This window comes from Bacillus rossius, chromosome 3 (assembly GCF_032445375.1).
Source record: "Bacillus rossius redtenbacheri isolate Brsri chromosome 3, Brsri_v3, whole genome shotgun sequence".
Lineage (NCBI taxonomy): Eukaryota > Metazoa > Arthropoda > Insecta > Phasmatodea > Bacillidae > Bacillus > Bacillus rossius.
Genome location: NC_086332.1, coordinates 123972304 through 123985525, shown reverse-complemented (window position 1 = coordinate 123985525; position 13222 = coordinate 123972304). Strand labels below are relative to the sequence as shown.

At 43.7% G+C, this 13222-nt stretch overlaps 1 protein-coding gene across 1 annotated transcript; it reads left to right on the top strand.

The window, feature by feature from the left end:
* Positions 1–498: 498 nt before the first annotated feature.
* On the top strand, positions 499–7939 carry LOC134531373 (putative nuclease HARBI1). Its single transcript, XM_063367075.1, has 4 exons — positions 499–608; positions 1362–1539; positions 1906–1926; positions 7433–7939. Exons 1-4 carry the CDS (start codon positions 499–501, stop codon positions 7937–7939), a joined length of 816 nt encoding a protein of 271 aa, XP_063223145.1.
* The last annotated feature ends 5283 nt before the right edge of the window (positions 7940–13222 follow it).

Sequence of the window (13222 nt, the reverse complement as noted above, 5' to 3'; positions counted from 1 at the left end):
TGCACTGGTGTTACACTGGTTGCGTGTAGAATCATCCAATTACCGGAACTCGCGTCGAGTGCATGTAGTTATCGTGGTCAATTTACTTTTTTACACTGAAATGGTGTGCACCAAGTGTAATATTTTCTACACTGGCTCTGGAGCCAGTGTAGCTGCGCAAGTGTAAGAATGGCCGATTCGGTAGTAAGTAAACAATAATAGTGACAATAAAAAAATCTTAGCATGTTTAGAGCTTCTAGAGTCGACAGATGAAAGTTCTGAAGAAAATGAACAAATCATGTGTATTACACAATATATTAAAACTGCTAAAAAGCCCAAAATTTTTAATTATATTGATGACGTGGTACATCATTACAGTGAAGTTGAAGTTAGTTTTACTGTTTGCATTTTTGGTCTGAAAGTAAACATTTGTCATTGTCTGCATTTTTGGTCCGAAAGTAAAATTGTCACTTGTCATTATTTGTTTGTTAATAGTTTAAGAAAAACTTCAGAGCCACCATGCAAACCAATGATAATTTGATTTTGGAATTTGAAGCATCCCAGTTTTATCCGAATCCGGGCCATGGAGTTAAAGCTGTTTCTGCGGAAAATCACATATCATTTTTATGGTATGTTATAATTGTTTCATTCTTATTAATTTATTTTTTACATTTCGTTGATCTCTTTAAACATTTAAAAAAAAATTAGTGATATGAAGCATGTCAGAATGTTAATACATTACACATACACACATTCAGAGGTGCACTCAGAAATTTTTTCAGGGGGTGTTTGAAGTTTGGAATTTTATGAACACTCGTTTCACAAATCAAGCAGGGGGGGGGGATGGGGAAAATTTGAATTTCTAGGTGCAAATTAGTGCTATTTAAGCAGTTTTTGTATCTAATTATTGAATATACTGCTGGTAGCAGTATGAGTAATTATTAGTATGTTACTTAAGTTCACATTTTCGGGGGTGTGGTTAAACCCCCCCTCCCCCCCCGCAAATGGGTGCGCCAATGGACACATTGTATACGTACCTTCGCTTGTCTACTACTACAAGAATTTCCAACAAAGTAATTACTATTGCTCTTTTAATAGATGTTAAGAAGTTAACAAACTTGTCAACAGAATAAACATTTTAATCCAGAAGTAAATATTTGATCTTTTATTTTTGAATATCATTTTATTACCATTGTTATAGAGTTGTTAGGGGCAAAGTTTGACTTCTGTGAAGTGTTTTGCATACTGATCTGTTCTCATGAGCATTAATGTAGACCTACAACTTGTGCTGTAATTTTATACTAGGCATTCAGAATATTGCCTAATAATTCACATAGGCCTATGCAGTTCTTACACAGATGTTTAAATAATGTAATTTGTATGTTTGCTGGGAACAAGTCCTCTCTCAGAGATGTCGCAAGCAGGTTTGGAGTTGGAGAGTCAACAATACACAGAAATTGTGATAGAGTAATGAATTTTTTGGTCCATATAGCTCCTACAGTCATCAAGTTTCCAAGAACTCAAGAGGAGAAAGTCAAAGCTGCTAAAGATTTCCTAGAGGTGTGCTAACCCAGATGTACATATATATATGCACATTAGGCACATTTTGGCAGTTTAATTGGTAGCAATACCAGCTGTCAAGAAGGCATTTTCACACTCCTGTTTACAGTGGTGTTTTAGAACATGTTTCTGGGAACCAAAGCAAGAGGGTGGTTACAGAGTTTGTTCACCACACATTACCTCTAATGTAATTTACTGTTGTATTTAATCTGGAAGCAAAACAGATGGTACTTGGGCACAAGACAGGTGAATAAAGTTGTCTGGAAAGAATATCGCATAATATTTTGTGATAAGTTTTAAAATATTCTTAAAATAAGTTGCCGCCGGGGGGGGGGGGGGGTCTATCGGTCGGCTTTAAGGTGGAAGGTTAGTGGGCGCCACCACGTGGTACAGCACGTGACCCGGTGAGACTCCTAACTCAGAGCGTGACGTCGCCCATCGAGACGTGATATTCCCCCTTGAAAACATCTAGCACTAATTCCTGCCCGCTCTCAGCGTCGGGCACGCTTTTACCTACGAAGTGGGCTCTCAGGCGTCCCACACGCCGTCACACTCCACGTGGTCACACAGATGAAATATTAAAGAATAATACGTTAAATTCGCATGCCTGATTTATTCCGCTAATTCAGCTCACACACGTACACGGTTGAAACTGTACAAAACGCCCGCGGCACGAATCGATTTATAGATGATGAGCCACCACGTGGTCACATATTAAATTACGTAGTACGAGGAAAAAGACCGAGACTGGCTGTAAACTAATTAATGAAACAGTCCCCCGACCGAGAGTAGCTCCGAGGACTAAAAAGAAAGTGATTGAGACGAAATTAAAGTTAACAGAATTAATTGGCAGAGAACACAAGCGGTGAGGTCCCCGGAGTGCTGATGCGTCTGCTCTCGGTCGTTGATGGCGGAAGACTGGGGCTGAGATCATGGCTCGCACGACTAACATGGCGTCCTCCTGCCGAAACAATTGCCGTTAAAAGATATTAGCGAATTCGTGCCACGGGAAACTAAATTAACATGACAAGAATGCATTGAAAATTATGTAACATTTTTTGAATAAAGAGAAAAGATTGTACAAATAATGATTATTAATATTGAAACGTAATTATTGTTTGGCGTCGGGTTTCCTCGGGAATGTCCGGAAACGCTATGATATTTAAATACATTATTTTAAAATAAAAGTACATAAAACCCTCCCGGCCGATCTGCCGTCACGTCGCACTTAGAGAATATAAAAACAACAACACAATTATATATACTTTTGTTTTTAGGGGTGCGGCGCACTGGCTCGACAGCGCCCTCTTGCCGGGTGAGCACACACGCACGCACACGTACGCATGGGTAGGCGGAAGGTTTGAATGGAGGGTGGATGGTGTTTGGGCGGTGGCATATCGGACTTAAGAGGGGCCGCAGGCCCGGACGATGTCAATGCCCCCCCCCCCCCCCCTCGAAAGTAGGCCGATATGACAGCGCCGAGTGACAGATGGTTGAGAGGCGTGTCCTGCAATGTTTACCTCGCGCACGTGGCAATGTTATTGTTTACGTCCGTGCGGCTCGTAGCAATGTTGACGTGACGGGCGAACAACATTGACATGATGGCGGCGAACAATGTTTATATGATGATGGGCGACGATGTTGACATGATGGCGGGCGGGTAATGTTTACATGACGGACAATACACACGGGCAGAATGGGCGCTGGCTGACTAACCTTGGGTGTGGAGACCCACCAGTTGCTCCGAGCTCCAAATCTGCGGCGCGGTGGTGGCCAGGGTGCCGGCCGGCAGGGGCAGCGGCGATCAAAGTCAGGCGGCTCGTGACAGGCGGGCAGTAAGCGCGGGTGGCGCTCGGCACGTCCTGGTTCAGCCTCGTCGACATGCGGGCGTTTCGCGGCCCGTCGTGACAGACGGGTGACAGGTGCTCGGGTGGTTGTCACGTTCGGTGGTGGGATGGTTGGGCGTCCAGGTGTCGTGGTGTCGACCTGCATTGCGTGAGGCGGATGCAGGGAGCTCAGACGACCCCGTAGCTGTGGTGACTTGAAGGTGCGGCGTCTCAATTTTGCCAACTTGCGGCATGCGCGTGGCGTCTCGGGCGGCGAGGCACTCAATCGGCGTACCGATACTGCGGCGATCGGTGTCGGAATCGGGTGTCATGGCGTCTCGGTCGTTCCTGGCGTCGCGATAGGTGTGCACGAGGGCGGCGTCAGCATCGGCGTCGCGCGCGTCCGTCTCGTTCGGTCAGATTCATCCGTCTGTGCCTCGAAGCCAGGCGGGCACAGAGGAGCGAATCCAGGTGGCGGTGCGGCGCTCAGGCGTCTCGGCATCAGGGCCCTGAACGTCGTGTCGCAAAGTGTCTCGTTTGCGACCGAGCACTCGGGTGGCGGTAACGAAGGCATGATGACGTCGAAGCCAGGTGGAGGCGACAAGGTGGCGCGAAGCTTCGGCGTCGAGTCTGGCGGTGTCCGTGGCGAGTCGTGTGGCGGAGACGATGCGGGTTTCGTCGAAATGGACCTGAGTGGCGTCGGGACGGCGGTTCGGTGCGGTGGCGAGGTCATTCCGGCGTCGGGAGGTGTCTCCGACACGAGGCGGGTTCTGGACGGCGTTGCAGACTGCGGCGGGACGGTCTGCGTCGTGCGTCGCTCAGTTAGCTTCGGTGAGTCAAGCGTCATCACAGTCGGGATGAGTGGCGTCGGGTCGGCGAAACGTGGTCTTGCGTATGATGACGTAATCGGACCAGTGTCGGGAGACGTCAGGTCAACGAGAGGTGCTGAGGCTGTCGGCTCCGGGACAGGACGTGGCGGGAGCGGAATTGGCGTCGGGACGGCGGGCGTCGGTGTCGAGATGAGTGGCGTCGGGTCAACAAAGCGGGGTCTTGCTGGTAGTGGCGGGATCGGACTTGCGTCGGGAGGCGTCAAGTCGATGAGTTTCGGCGTTGGCACGACGGCAGTCGGCGTTGGGACGACGGGCGTCGGCGTCAGGACGACGGACGTCGGCATCAGGACGATGGGCATCTTAGTCAGGGCGGTAGGCGTCGGAACACGTGACGGTACGGGTGACGTCGGGACGTACCATCGTGATGCTGGTGTCGGCGTCGTTGGCATGTGGTGCGTCGGCGAGTCGATCTGCGTTATTTTCGGCTTGAGCGGCGTGGGTTTGAGCGGCGTCGGCGTGAGCGTCGTCGGCGGACCGGGAAGCGTCGAGACGTGTCTTGGAGAAGAAATTTTCGGCGTCTCTGCCGGGTACTGCGCCTGGGTGGCTAGGTAGTTGGTACATGGTGCACACGTGAAGGTGAAAAACTTGCGCAGTATGGTCCTTTCATGCTCGCCGATACAGCTACGATGCCACAGGCCGTCACATTTCTGGCAGCGGTAGACCTCGCTACTTCCTCCGGGACACGAACTAGCTCCACACTTCGTCACGCCGTGTATGCGGTACTCCGTGCAGTAGCCACACTCATACCCGGCGGCGGTCCTGCCATGCAAGTTCCAACTCGGGCAGGGGTAGTAACACCCGATACACTCGTCCGGATACATGTCTATGCACGTGGTACTCTACACACGAACACATCAGCACTGTGTTACTTACTGCGCTCGGAGTGTGTTGTTTGTGCGCGGATTCCTGGAAGCGTGCTCGCTTGGCTGGCCACGTGGTCGGCGCGCCAGAGTCCCGCTATGCGCTCCGCGCGAACAATAGTTCCAGCGCGAACTTATGTTCCGCGCGCTCCGCGTAACAACCGCCTATCTCACGCACTCGTACAGGTCTCGGTACTAGACGTCTTCTATCACGCCCCACGCTCTTGGGAGCCACTTGTCGCAGGGGGGTCGATCGGTCGGCTTTAAGGTGGAAGGTTAGTGGGCGCCACCACGTGGTACGGCACATGGACCCGGTGAGACTCCTAACTCAGGGCGTGACGTCGCCCATGTGAGACGTGATATTCCTCCTTGAAAACATCTAGCACTAATTCCTGCCCGCTCTCAGCATCGGGCACGCTTTTACCTACGAAGTGGGCTCTCAGGCGTCCCACACGCCGTCACACTCCACGTGGTCACACAGATGAAAAATAAAAGAATACGTTAAATTCGCACGCCTGATTTATTCCGCTAATTTAGCTCATCACGTACACGGTTGAAACTGTACAAAACGCCCGCGGCACGAATCGGTTTATAGATGATGAGCCACCACGTGGTCACATATTAAATTACGTAGTACGAGGAAAAAGACCGAGACTGGCCGTAAACTAATTAATGAAGCAGTCCCCCGACCGAGAGCTGCTCCGAGGACTAAAAGAAAGTGATTGAGACGAAATTAAAGTTAACAGAATTACTTGGCAGAGAACACAAGCGGTGAGGTCCCCGGAGTGCTGATGTGTGTGCTCTCGGTCGTTGATGGCGGAAGACTGGGGCTGAGATCATGGCTCGCACGACTAACATGGCGTCCTCCTGCCGAAACAATTGCCGTTAAAAGATATTAGCGAATTCGTGCCACGGGAAACTAAATTAACATGACAAGAATGCATTGAAAATTATGTAACAATTTTTGAATAAAGAGAAAAGATTGTACAAATAATGATTATTAATATTGAAACGTAATTATTGTCTGGCTTCGGGTTTCCTCGGGAATGTCCGGAAACTCTATGATATTTTAATACATTATTTTAAAATAAAAGTACATAAAACCCTCCCGGCCGATCTGCCGTCACGTTGCACTTAGGGAATATAAAAACAACAACACAATTATATATACTTTTGTTTTTAGGGGTGCGGCGCACTGGCTCGACAGCGCCCTCTTGCCGGGCGAGCACACACGCACGCACACGTACGCACGGGTAGGCGGAAGGTTTGAATGGAGGGTGGATGGTGTTTGGGCGGTGGCATATCGGACTTAAGAGGGGCCGCAGGCCCGGACGATGTCAATGTGTGTACCTATCTGTTTGTTGAAGCTATTTCGTACACTATACTGCATTTTCATAATGTATTAATGCAAATGTCCTTTGCAAATTCTTATCAACAACAACTTTTCAACAATTCAATCTCCAAAATATGCCTATTGTTATGATTGGAATGTGTAAAGCATATGTAGCAACATGACTGTATCACAGCATAATTGCCCTTTATTAGAATGATTTTACACTCTCCATGGGCAATATTTTAATTATTGTACAGATTGTTCATACATGGTTATGTATTTAAAATGGGGCACCTATGAATGTGTTCACCCCTCAATTTAAAAAATGAATTAGGTGATTTCATTAATGCAAGGAACCTTGTGAAATACATAGCTATGATAACGAGGAAAAAAGATTTTGTAAATAATCTCTAATATGTATATGTGTGTGTGTGTGTGAGTGATCGAAATTTTCCCTATATCAAATACAGTTCTAACTTGGGTCAAACACTGATGAGACCCTGAGTGTAAACTCGAAAACAATTTCTTTAAACTGTAGTTTTATTAATGAATAATTGCATGTTCATAATACATTTGATTGAACCATCATTAATGACCTCGCTGTTCCAATTACCTGTATCGGTTTGAAAAGGTTGACTGGAAATCTGAAGGCAAGCGTATTTTGCTATCATATGAAAATAAAAGTGTAGAACATATCAGCTTATTTGTAAAATATGCTTGCTAAATTAATTTTTGCAATATATTTGTAGTATTTAAAAAAAGTATTACCTACAGAAGTGTTTCACTATAATGTACTATTCTCAAAATATTATGAAACATTATTGACGAAACTTTTTTAAATAATTATTTGATAAAACATTGCAATTTCAATGTTATATTCATAAAATGTTAAAATAATATATCCTCGCTGCTTGGGTTGTGATGAGATGCTGAAAGTTTTGTTGACATGCCGTGGATTGAGCAATTATGTTGTATAGGTTTCAGGTTTCCCTGGGGTGCATAGATGGCACTTTTATCCCTATAAGAACACCAGCAAAAAAAATAAAATCAACTTATGTGAACAGGCATGACCTTCCATCTATAACATTGCAAGGAATATGCAGTGCTAAGAAAGAATTTGTAGATGTGTTTGTTGGACCCCCAAGCAAGTTGCATGACAGCAGGATTTTTCAACTCTCCTTTCTCTCTAGTGAGCTCCCAGCACTTTGTGAGAGTGAGTGGCATCTGTTAGGTGATGCAGCATATCCTCTGCGTGAATGGCTGCTTACACCGTATAGAGATTATGGTAACCTGACTGAAGCTGAGAAGGTATTTAACAGAACCCATTCAGGTTGCCGCGTAACCATAGAAAATACATTTGGAATTCTGAAGCAGAGGTTTCGCCAGTTGATGCGTGTGGATGTTTGGACTGTAGACAGGGCAACAAAGCTTGTACTGTCATGCTGTGTCCTGCACAATTTGTGCATTCGAGGGAATGACCTATGGAATTAAAGTGATACAGAAACTGTTGAACATGGTCATTTGTTCCTAGAAGATGTAAAGGGAGAAGCACAACTGAAAACAGCAGGGGAAGTGAAGCGGAATAGAATAAGACACAGTTTTCAGAACCTTGGAGAGTAATTTGTTTTTTGTGATACATCAACTACTCTAATATATGTCAATAATGTTTTTTGGACCCTTTTTATTTTGTCCTTTTCCTTCCTAATTGAAACACCATAAGTTCTCTGTTCATTTGAGCACACTTTAGTGGTATCATTTTGTATAGTATAGAGAAATAAGGAAGTGTAAGGCTGTTGAAACTTGCCAATTTTATGTTTTCATTTTTGCATGTAATGATGTTTGTTTTACAGTTGTTACTAGTGACTGCAATATACTTAAGAAAAAATGTTCACTTGCATATTCATCCTGTAACAGCGTGTTCAAATTATCATTCTGACATTACGGTGAAGCTTCCCCAGCCCCTGCAATTAAAACCTTACTGACACTAAATAAATAACACTGGTATTAAATGTTATAGGTTATTTGCTTAGAGCTATAAAAAAATGATTAGAACAATTTTTTTATTAAAAAACATTCTCCAAACCAAGTGGGGGTACATCACCATAATGTGCACGAATTAACTTTGACATGCCGTTAGGGGAATAATAGGCAAGATAAATCATTATCATAATACAGTATCACATTCACTAGTAACTACTGCAAAAATAAAATGATTGCCTGCAAAAATAAAGTTATTAATTTTTCAAGATCCAAAAGCTTTAAACTGCTAATAAATTTAAAGTACCTAATTAGGACATCATGACACCTTTTTAATCTGTGCTGCTTTAAAATTGTATATAATGTAAATAAGTGAGCAACTTTATTCAGTCAATGCATTATGTAACAAATAATGTTTTTTTGTACATTTGCTTTACTAAATATTTGCTATAGTCTGAATAGATTATGGAAGTGCTACTAAGGCCAGTTTAACTTAAAACAACTGACGTCCCTCGGCTTCTGGTCCCTATTTCCCTGTTTACTAGAAATTCCTGTTGTGCCCGTACTGCCCTCGTCGGAGAGGTGTGGGTCCAGGCCAACGTGGCCGGGACCGGGGAATGCGGGACCTGGAGGGATGGGGAGGTAGAGTGACAGGTAGATCGTAAGGACCACTCGATGTTAACCGTTCTACGAGATCTTTTATTGCATTCAGAGAGCTTGCCGCGGCCTGGCGGATCCGTCGCGGGGTGCGCGCCCTTCCCACGAAGACCCGGACTCCCGGAGACCGTCTCGTACGGCCCACTCGTCCCGATGCGTACTGGCGGTTCTCCCACGTAACATTCCTGATAATCAACTGCTTCGCAAAGGCACGTGACGCGTGCGCGGCTCTTACGTACTGACTCGTAATGTCGGCGAAAGTTCTGCGATGCGTAACTATGCTTACGCGTCCTATAATGACCGACTCGTGACGTAACTCGTAACTCGTAACTCGGACACCCAATCGCGTGGGCGGCACAACGTAGGCAGCACGGCTGCTGCGAATGCTCGTACTGTGGCGGTGTCGCCGTACCGTGAGCTGGATAGACCCGTCTCGCGATCAGCGCGGAGCGGAGCGCACGTCCGCCGCTGCCCGAGTCCTGAGTTCAACTGCTCTCCCCCGCCCGCCCGCGGGCAGCACAGGAGGGGAGGGGGAATCGGCCGGCGTGGGAGAGCGCCACCCCTCGCGACGCGGATGAGCGCCAGGCCGCGCTTACATATAGACACTGCGACACGTTTACGAGAATTACAAGATTATTACACGATAGTCAATACATTACAGTTACATTATTTACACACTTAAAAAGTCACGGTCATTTGGGAAGAAATATATACACACAGAAACAATTACACATTAACACTGGCTCACTGGCGTGCTAGGGCGCACGCGGGTGCGTCCCTGGCCGATGCACAACACTGAGGGCTCACTGGGGAAAAACAGACCCCCTCAGGTCCGCGTTGGTGGCCAGGTACGGCCTCTGTATCTGGGAGGGTACGACGACTGTCGTCACAACATGCACAGGACATACATTTTGAAATGCAGGGGAATATGTAGGAATAATTTAAAAAAGAGACATTTTTCCTTATACTAGTTTTACACTTCAGCATACAATTTTGTGAATGAAACACTGTTTTCTCATTTGTTTTTCTTCTATTATTTATGGTATTATATTATTATGAATGGTATTGCATATATACTGTACATTATCACAAAAATCTGAAGTAAATCATATACATTATTAGTGTTAATTTATTTACCATAGTTGTATCTCAAGTACAATACACTAAAACTAAAGTGTAATAGGGAAATAGTAAAAATGACTATGCTAAAACAATTATTCTTAAAACATAGGCCTAACTTTATATAGTAGTAAGAAATACTGAAGGTAATGAATCAACTAACAGGAACAGTATTATTATAAATCAAATTAAGAAGATATATTCCACAAAATCTACGGTCCACTAAAGAAACTTGTAAAAATTAAAAAAAAAAAGTAAACTAACTTTGAAAACACATACAATTATGGTACAAAATGGAAACACAAGCTTAGCCCCAATTATTTTTTGAATAGCTCTCTTAATAGATTAAGTTTTTATTGGTGCCTCCGCTCTCTTGCTGCCTCTTTTAAGTTGTGAAGTTCAAGTAAAATTTGTTTGAAGTCATTTTTTTTTTGGAGACTTTCTCTTTTTTCGGATGAGAAATGGTGATGGTGTGGATGATGCAGATGATGTAGATGGTAATGAAATGCTGTGACATGTCTGTGTGGATGGAGGGGACGGTGTGCTTTTCTGATTAATTACAACTCGGTCAACGCCCCTTAGAACTTCTGGCTCTAACGAATTATCAAGTGCTGCTATGGCCCTAATTTCAGGCTCGAAAGCAACAATTTGGCGAATACTTCCAGAAGTTGAGTTGTTCTTAGTTGATGTCTTTTTTCGCCTCATGATAGTTTTGTACCTGTTTTCACATTGGGTTTCAGTTCTTTTTAAACCTAATATATTATGAATAACTTCTGATATTTGTTGCCACATGTTTTTTTTTTGGTGCGAAATCTTTTCATGGGACCCACTTTATCTAAGTAGGTTGCATACTTGTCCAAAAGTAATTTAGTTTCGCTATCACTCCAATCTCCATCTGAAACAAATATCACAAAACAATTGAAACCTGTGTAATCGATAACATTTGATAGTGATGTTTCCAGAATACTATTTTAAGCCATATTATCAAATACACTAGAGACTAATACCGGACAGCTCCAAGAAATTTTTGTGAAAACCTTGCGTTGTTGTCACGTCAGTCCGATAGATGACAAATGGTATGCCCAGTATGAATAATGTATCTGTTAAATACATATAGTACCAACATTATGGCAACAAAAATAACTTTCTTTTCTCTTGGAAAAACCTTTTTTTTAATCATAGCAGGGGCGCAACAACTAAATTTCCAAAGGGGTGGAAATATACCTTTTTATAAAGAATCATTGATCCCCCCCATTGAAGCTGGGGGTCCGGGGGTCCTCCCCCGGGAAAATTTGTATTTCAAGGTGGAAAATGGTGCTATTTAAGCAGTTTTATTACCTAAAAATTGATAACACAGCACTTTCTTTGCCCCCGTTTGCCCCCACTTCAATGTTTCAGAGGGGAGGGGGGAGCAATATAACCTTTCCCCCCCCCCCTGTTGTTGCGCCCCTGAATCATAGTACAGATTTATGAGAGATATAAACCTCCAGTTCTTAAATTTTTAAATATGAATTGAATAATTGTTGACAAAAGATAATATTACATATAATTTGACACTATATATAAAAATATGTTTGTAGTTACACCTCCTGCCGCTAGGTTATTTTTCACACTCTCGCCTGTGTTAGTATATAGCTGTCCGGTATTAGTCTCTAGTGTATTTGATATTATGCTGCTATTAAGCAGTATGCAAATATAAGAACATAAGTTTTAAGTTTTTACATTAATTTTATCATTTGGGTCTGCATTTGGCATTATTTCTGTCTGTTAATTGCCCCATTTCAAAGTCCTATAATATCTGTTCCCCTTGTAAATCCCACTGTATTTCAACTTTGTTGCCCTGACACAAGCCACAATAATTGTTTACTTGGCTTTTATTTTAAAAAGTAAATTTGACAATCACATCATACAGGTTAGATATGTGCCATAGCACCTAGGCTGAAATCTCTTAATAACATGGCAGAAAGTTTTGTTTTTTGAAGGAACCAACAAAATACCAACAAGCAACTTTTTTTCATGAAAACTAATTTATGCCATTTTTCAGCTTTGTGGTGACATAAACTGTACGTAATCTACACTGTTTTCAATAACTGTAGGAGGAATTAAATGTCTACCTTGTGCCAATCATATGCATTATAGGCAACCTTTTTTTTAATTCTATAATAATTGAGTTTATTTAATCTTGTAAACTGAAATTTATTTGCCCACGGCCTGTTTAGCCGGTTGTACGCTCAGGCCCATTCCTTTTGCTTCTTTCCTCTCCACCCCCCCCCCCCTCACCTTTCGCCGTGACGTTCCCAGCCTCGGCTACTCTTAGCGAAGCAGCCCACTCATATTTTTCCCGCTTGGAACCATGCTCCGGGTGTGGGTAGCCAACACCTGCGCAGGACTCAAAAAATGCTGGCCGAAGGCAGCTCGCCACCCACCACTTCCTCCAAGTGACAGCCTGACATCGGTGAGATTCGCGAGCAACACCAACACTGTATTTGTTTTGTGTTTTTGTGGGCTGACGTTTCCAAGGCCTTTCCTTTTACTCATTAATTTATTGAGTGTATTTCTAAAGCCTAGCATATGTGACAACCTGAACTAGAGGAAGAACCTCCACTGGGCTCCTGTGAAGAAGCCTCCTGTCCTTTGCTTGTGTTGCATCTTGGAGTCTCCGGTGTTTCAGATGTGCTTGGTCCTGTGAAACCATTAGCATTCAGAAAATTAAAATAATTGAGATCAAAGTTGCAGTTATATATCAAATGTGTAATACAAACAAATCTGTTTTTACTTTACTTAAATCACATTAAGCCTACAATTAACATCAATGCAATATAAGGCATTTTCAAAGAGCAATCTGCCGAAGTAGGGTAGGTTTTTTTAAAAATTAAATTGCTTTCCTATATAGGTATTATGCCGATTGTATAAGGGCCGTTTTCCTTGTTATGGTGTGTATAATGCTATTTAAACTTATGCCGACTGAACAAGACGGTTGGAACACATCAGTGTGGAAACTTAACCTACGCTAATTAAACA

Bases quoted from the DNA above. Each gene is read 5' to 3' on its own strand.
- LOC134531373 (XM_063367075.1), top strand. From the start codon at position 499: ATGCAAACCAATGATAATTTGATTTTGGAATTTGAAGCATCCCAGTTT. The intron at 609-1,361 runs GTATGTTATAAT...TGTAATTTGTAT, and splicing joins AATCACATATCATTTTTATG to GTTTGCTGGGAACAAGTCCT. The intron at 1,540-1,905 runs GTGTGCTAACCC...TTAAGGTGGAAG, and splicing joins CTGCTAAAGATTTCCTAGAG to GTTAGTGGGCGCCACCACGT.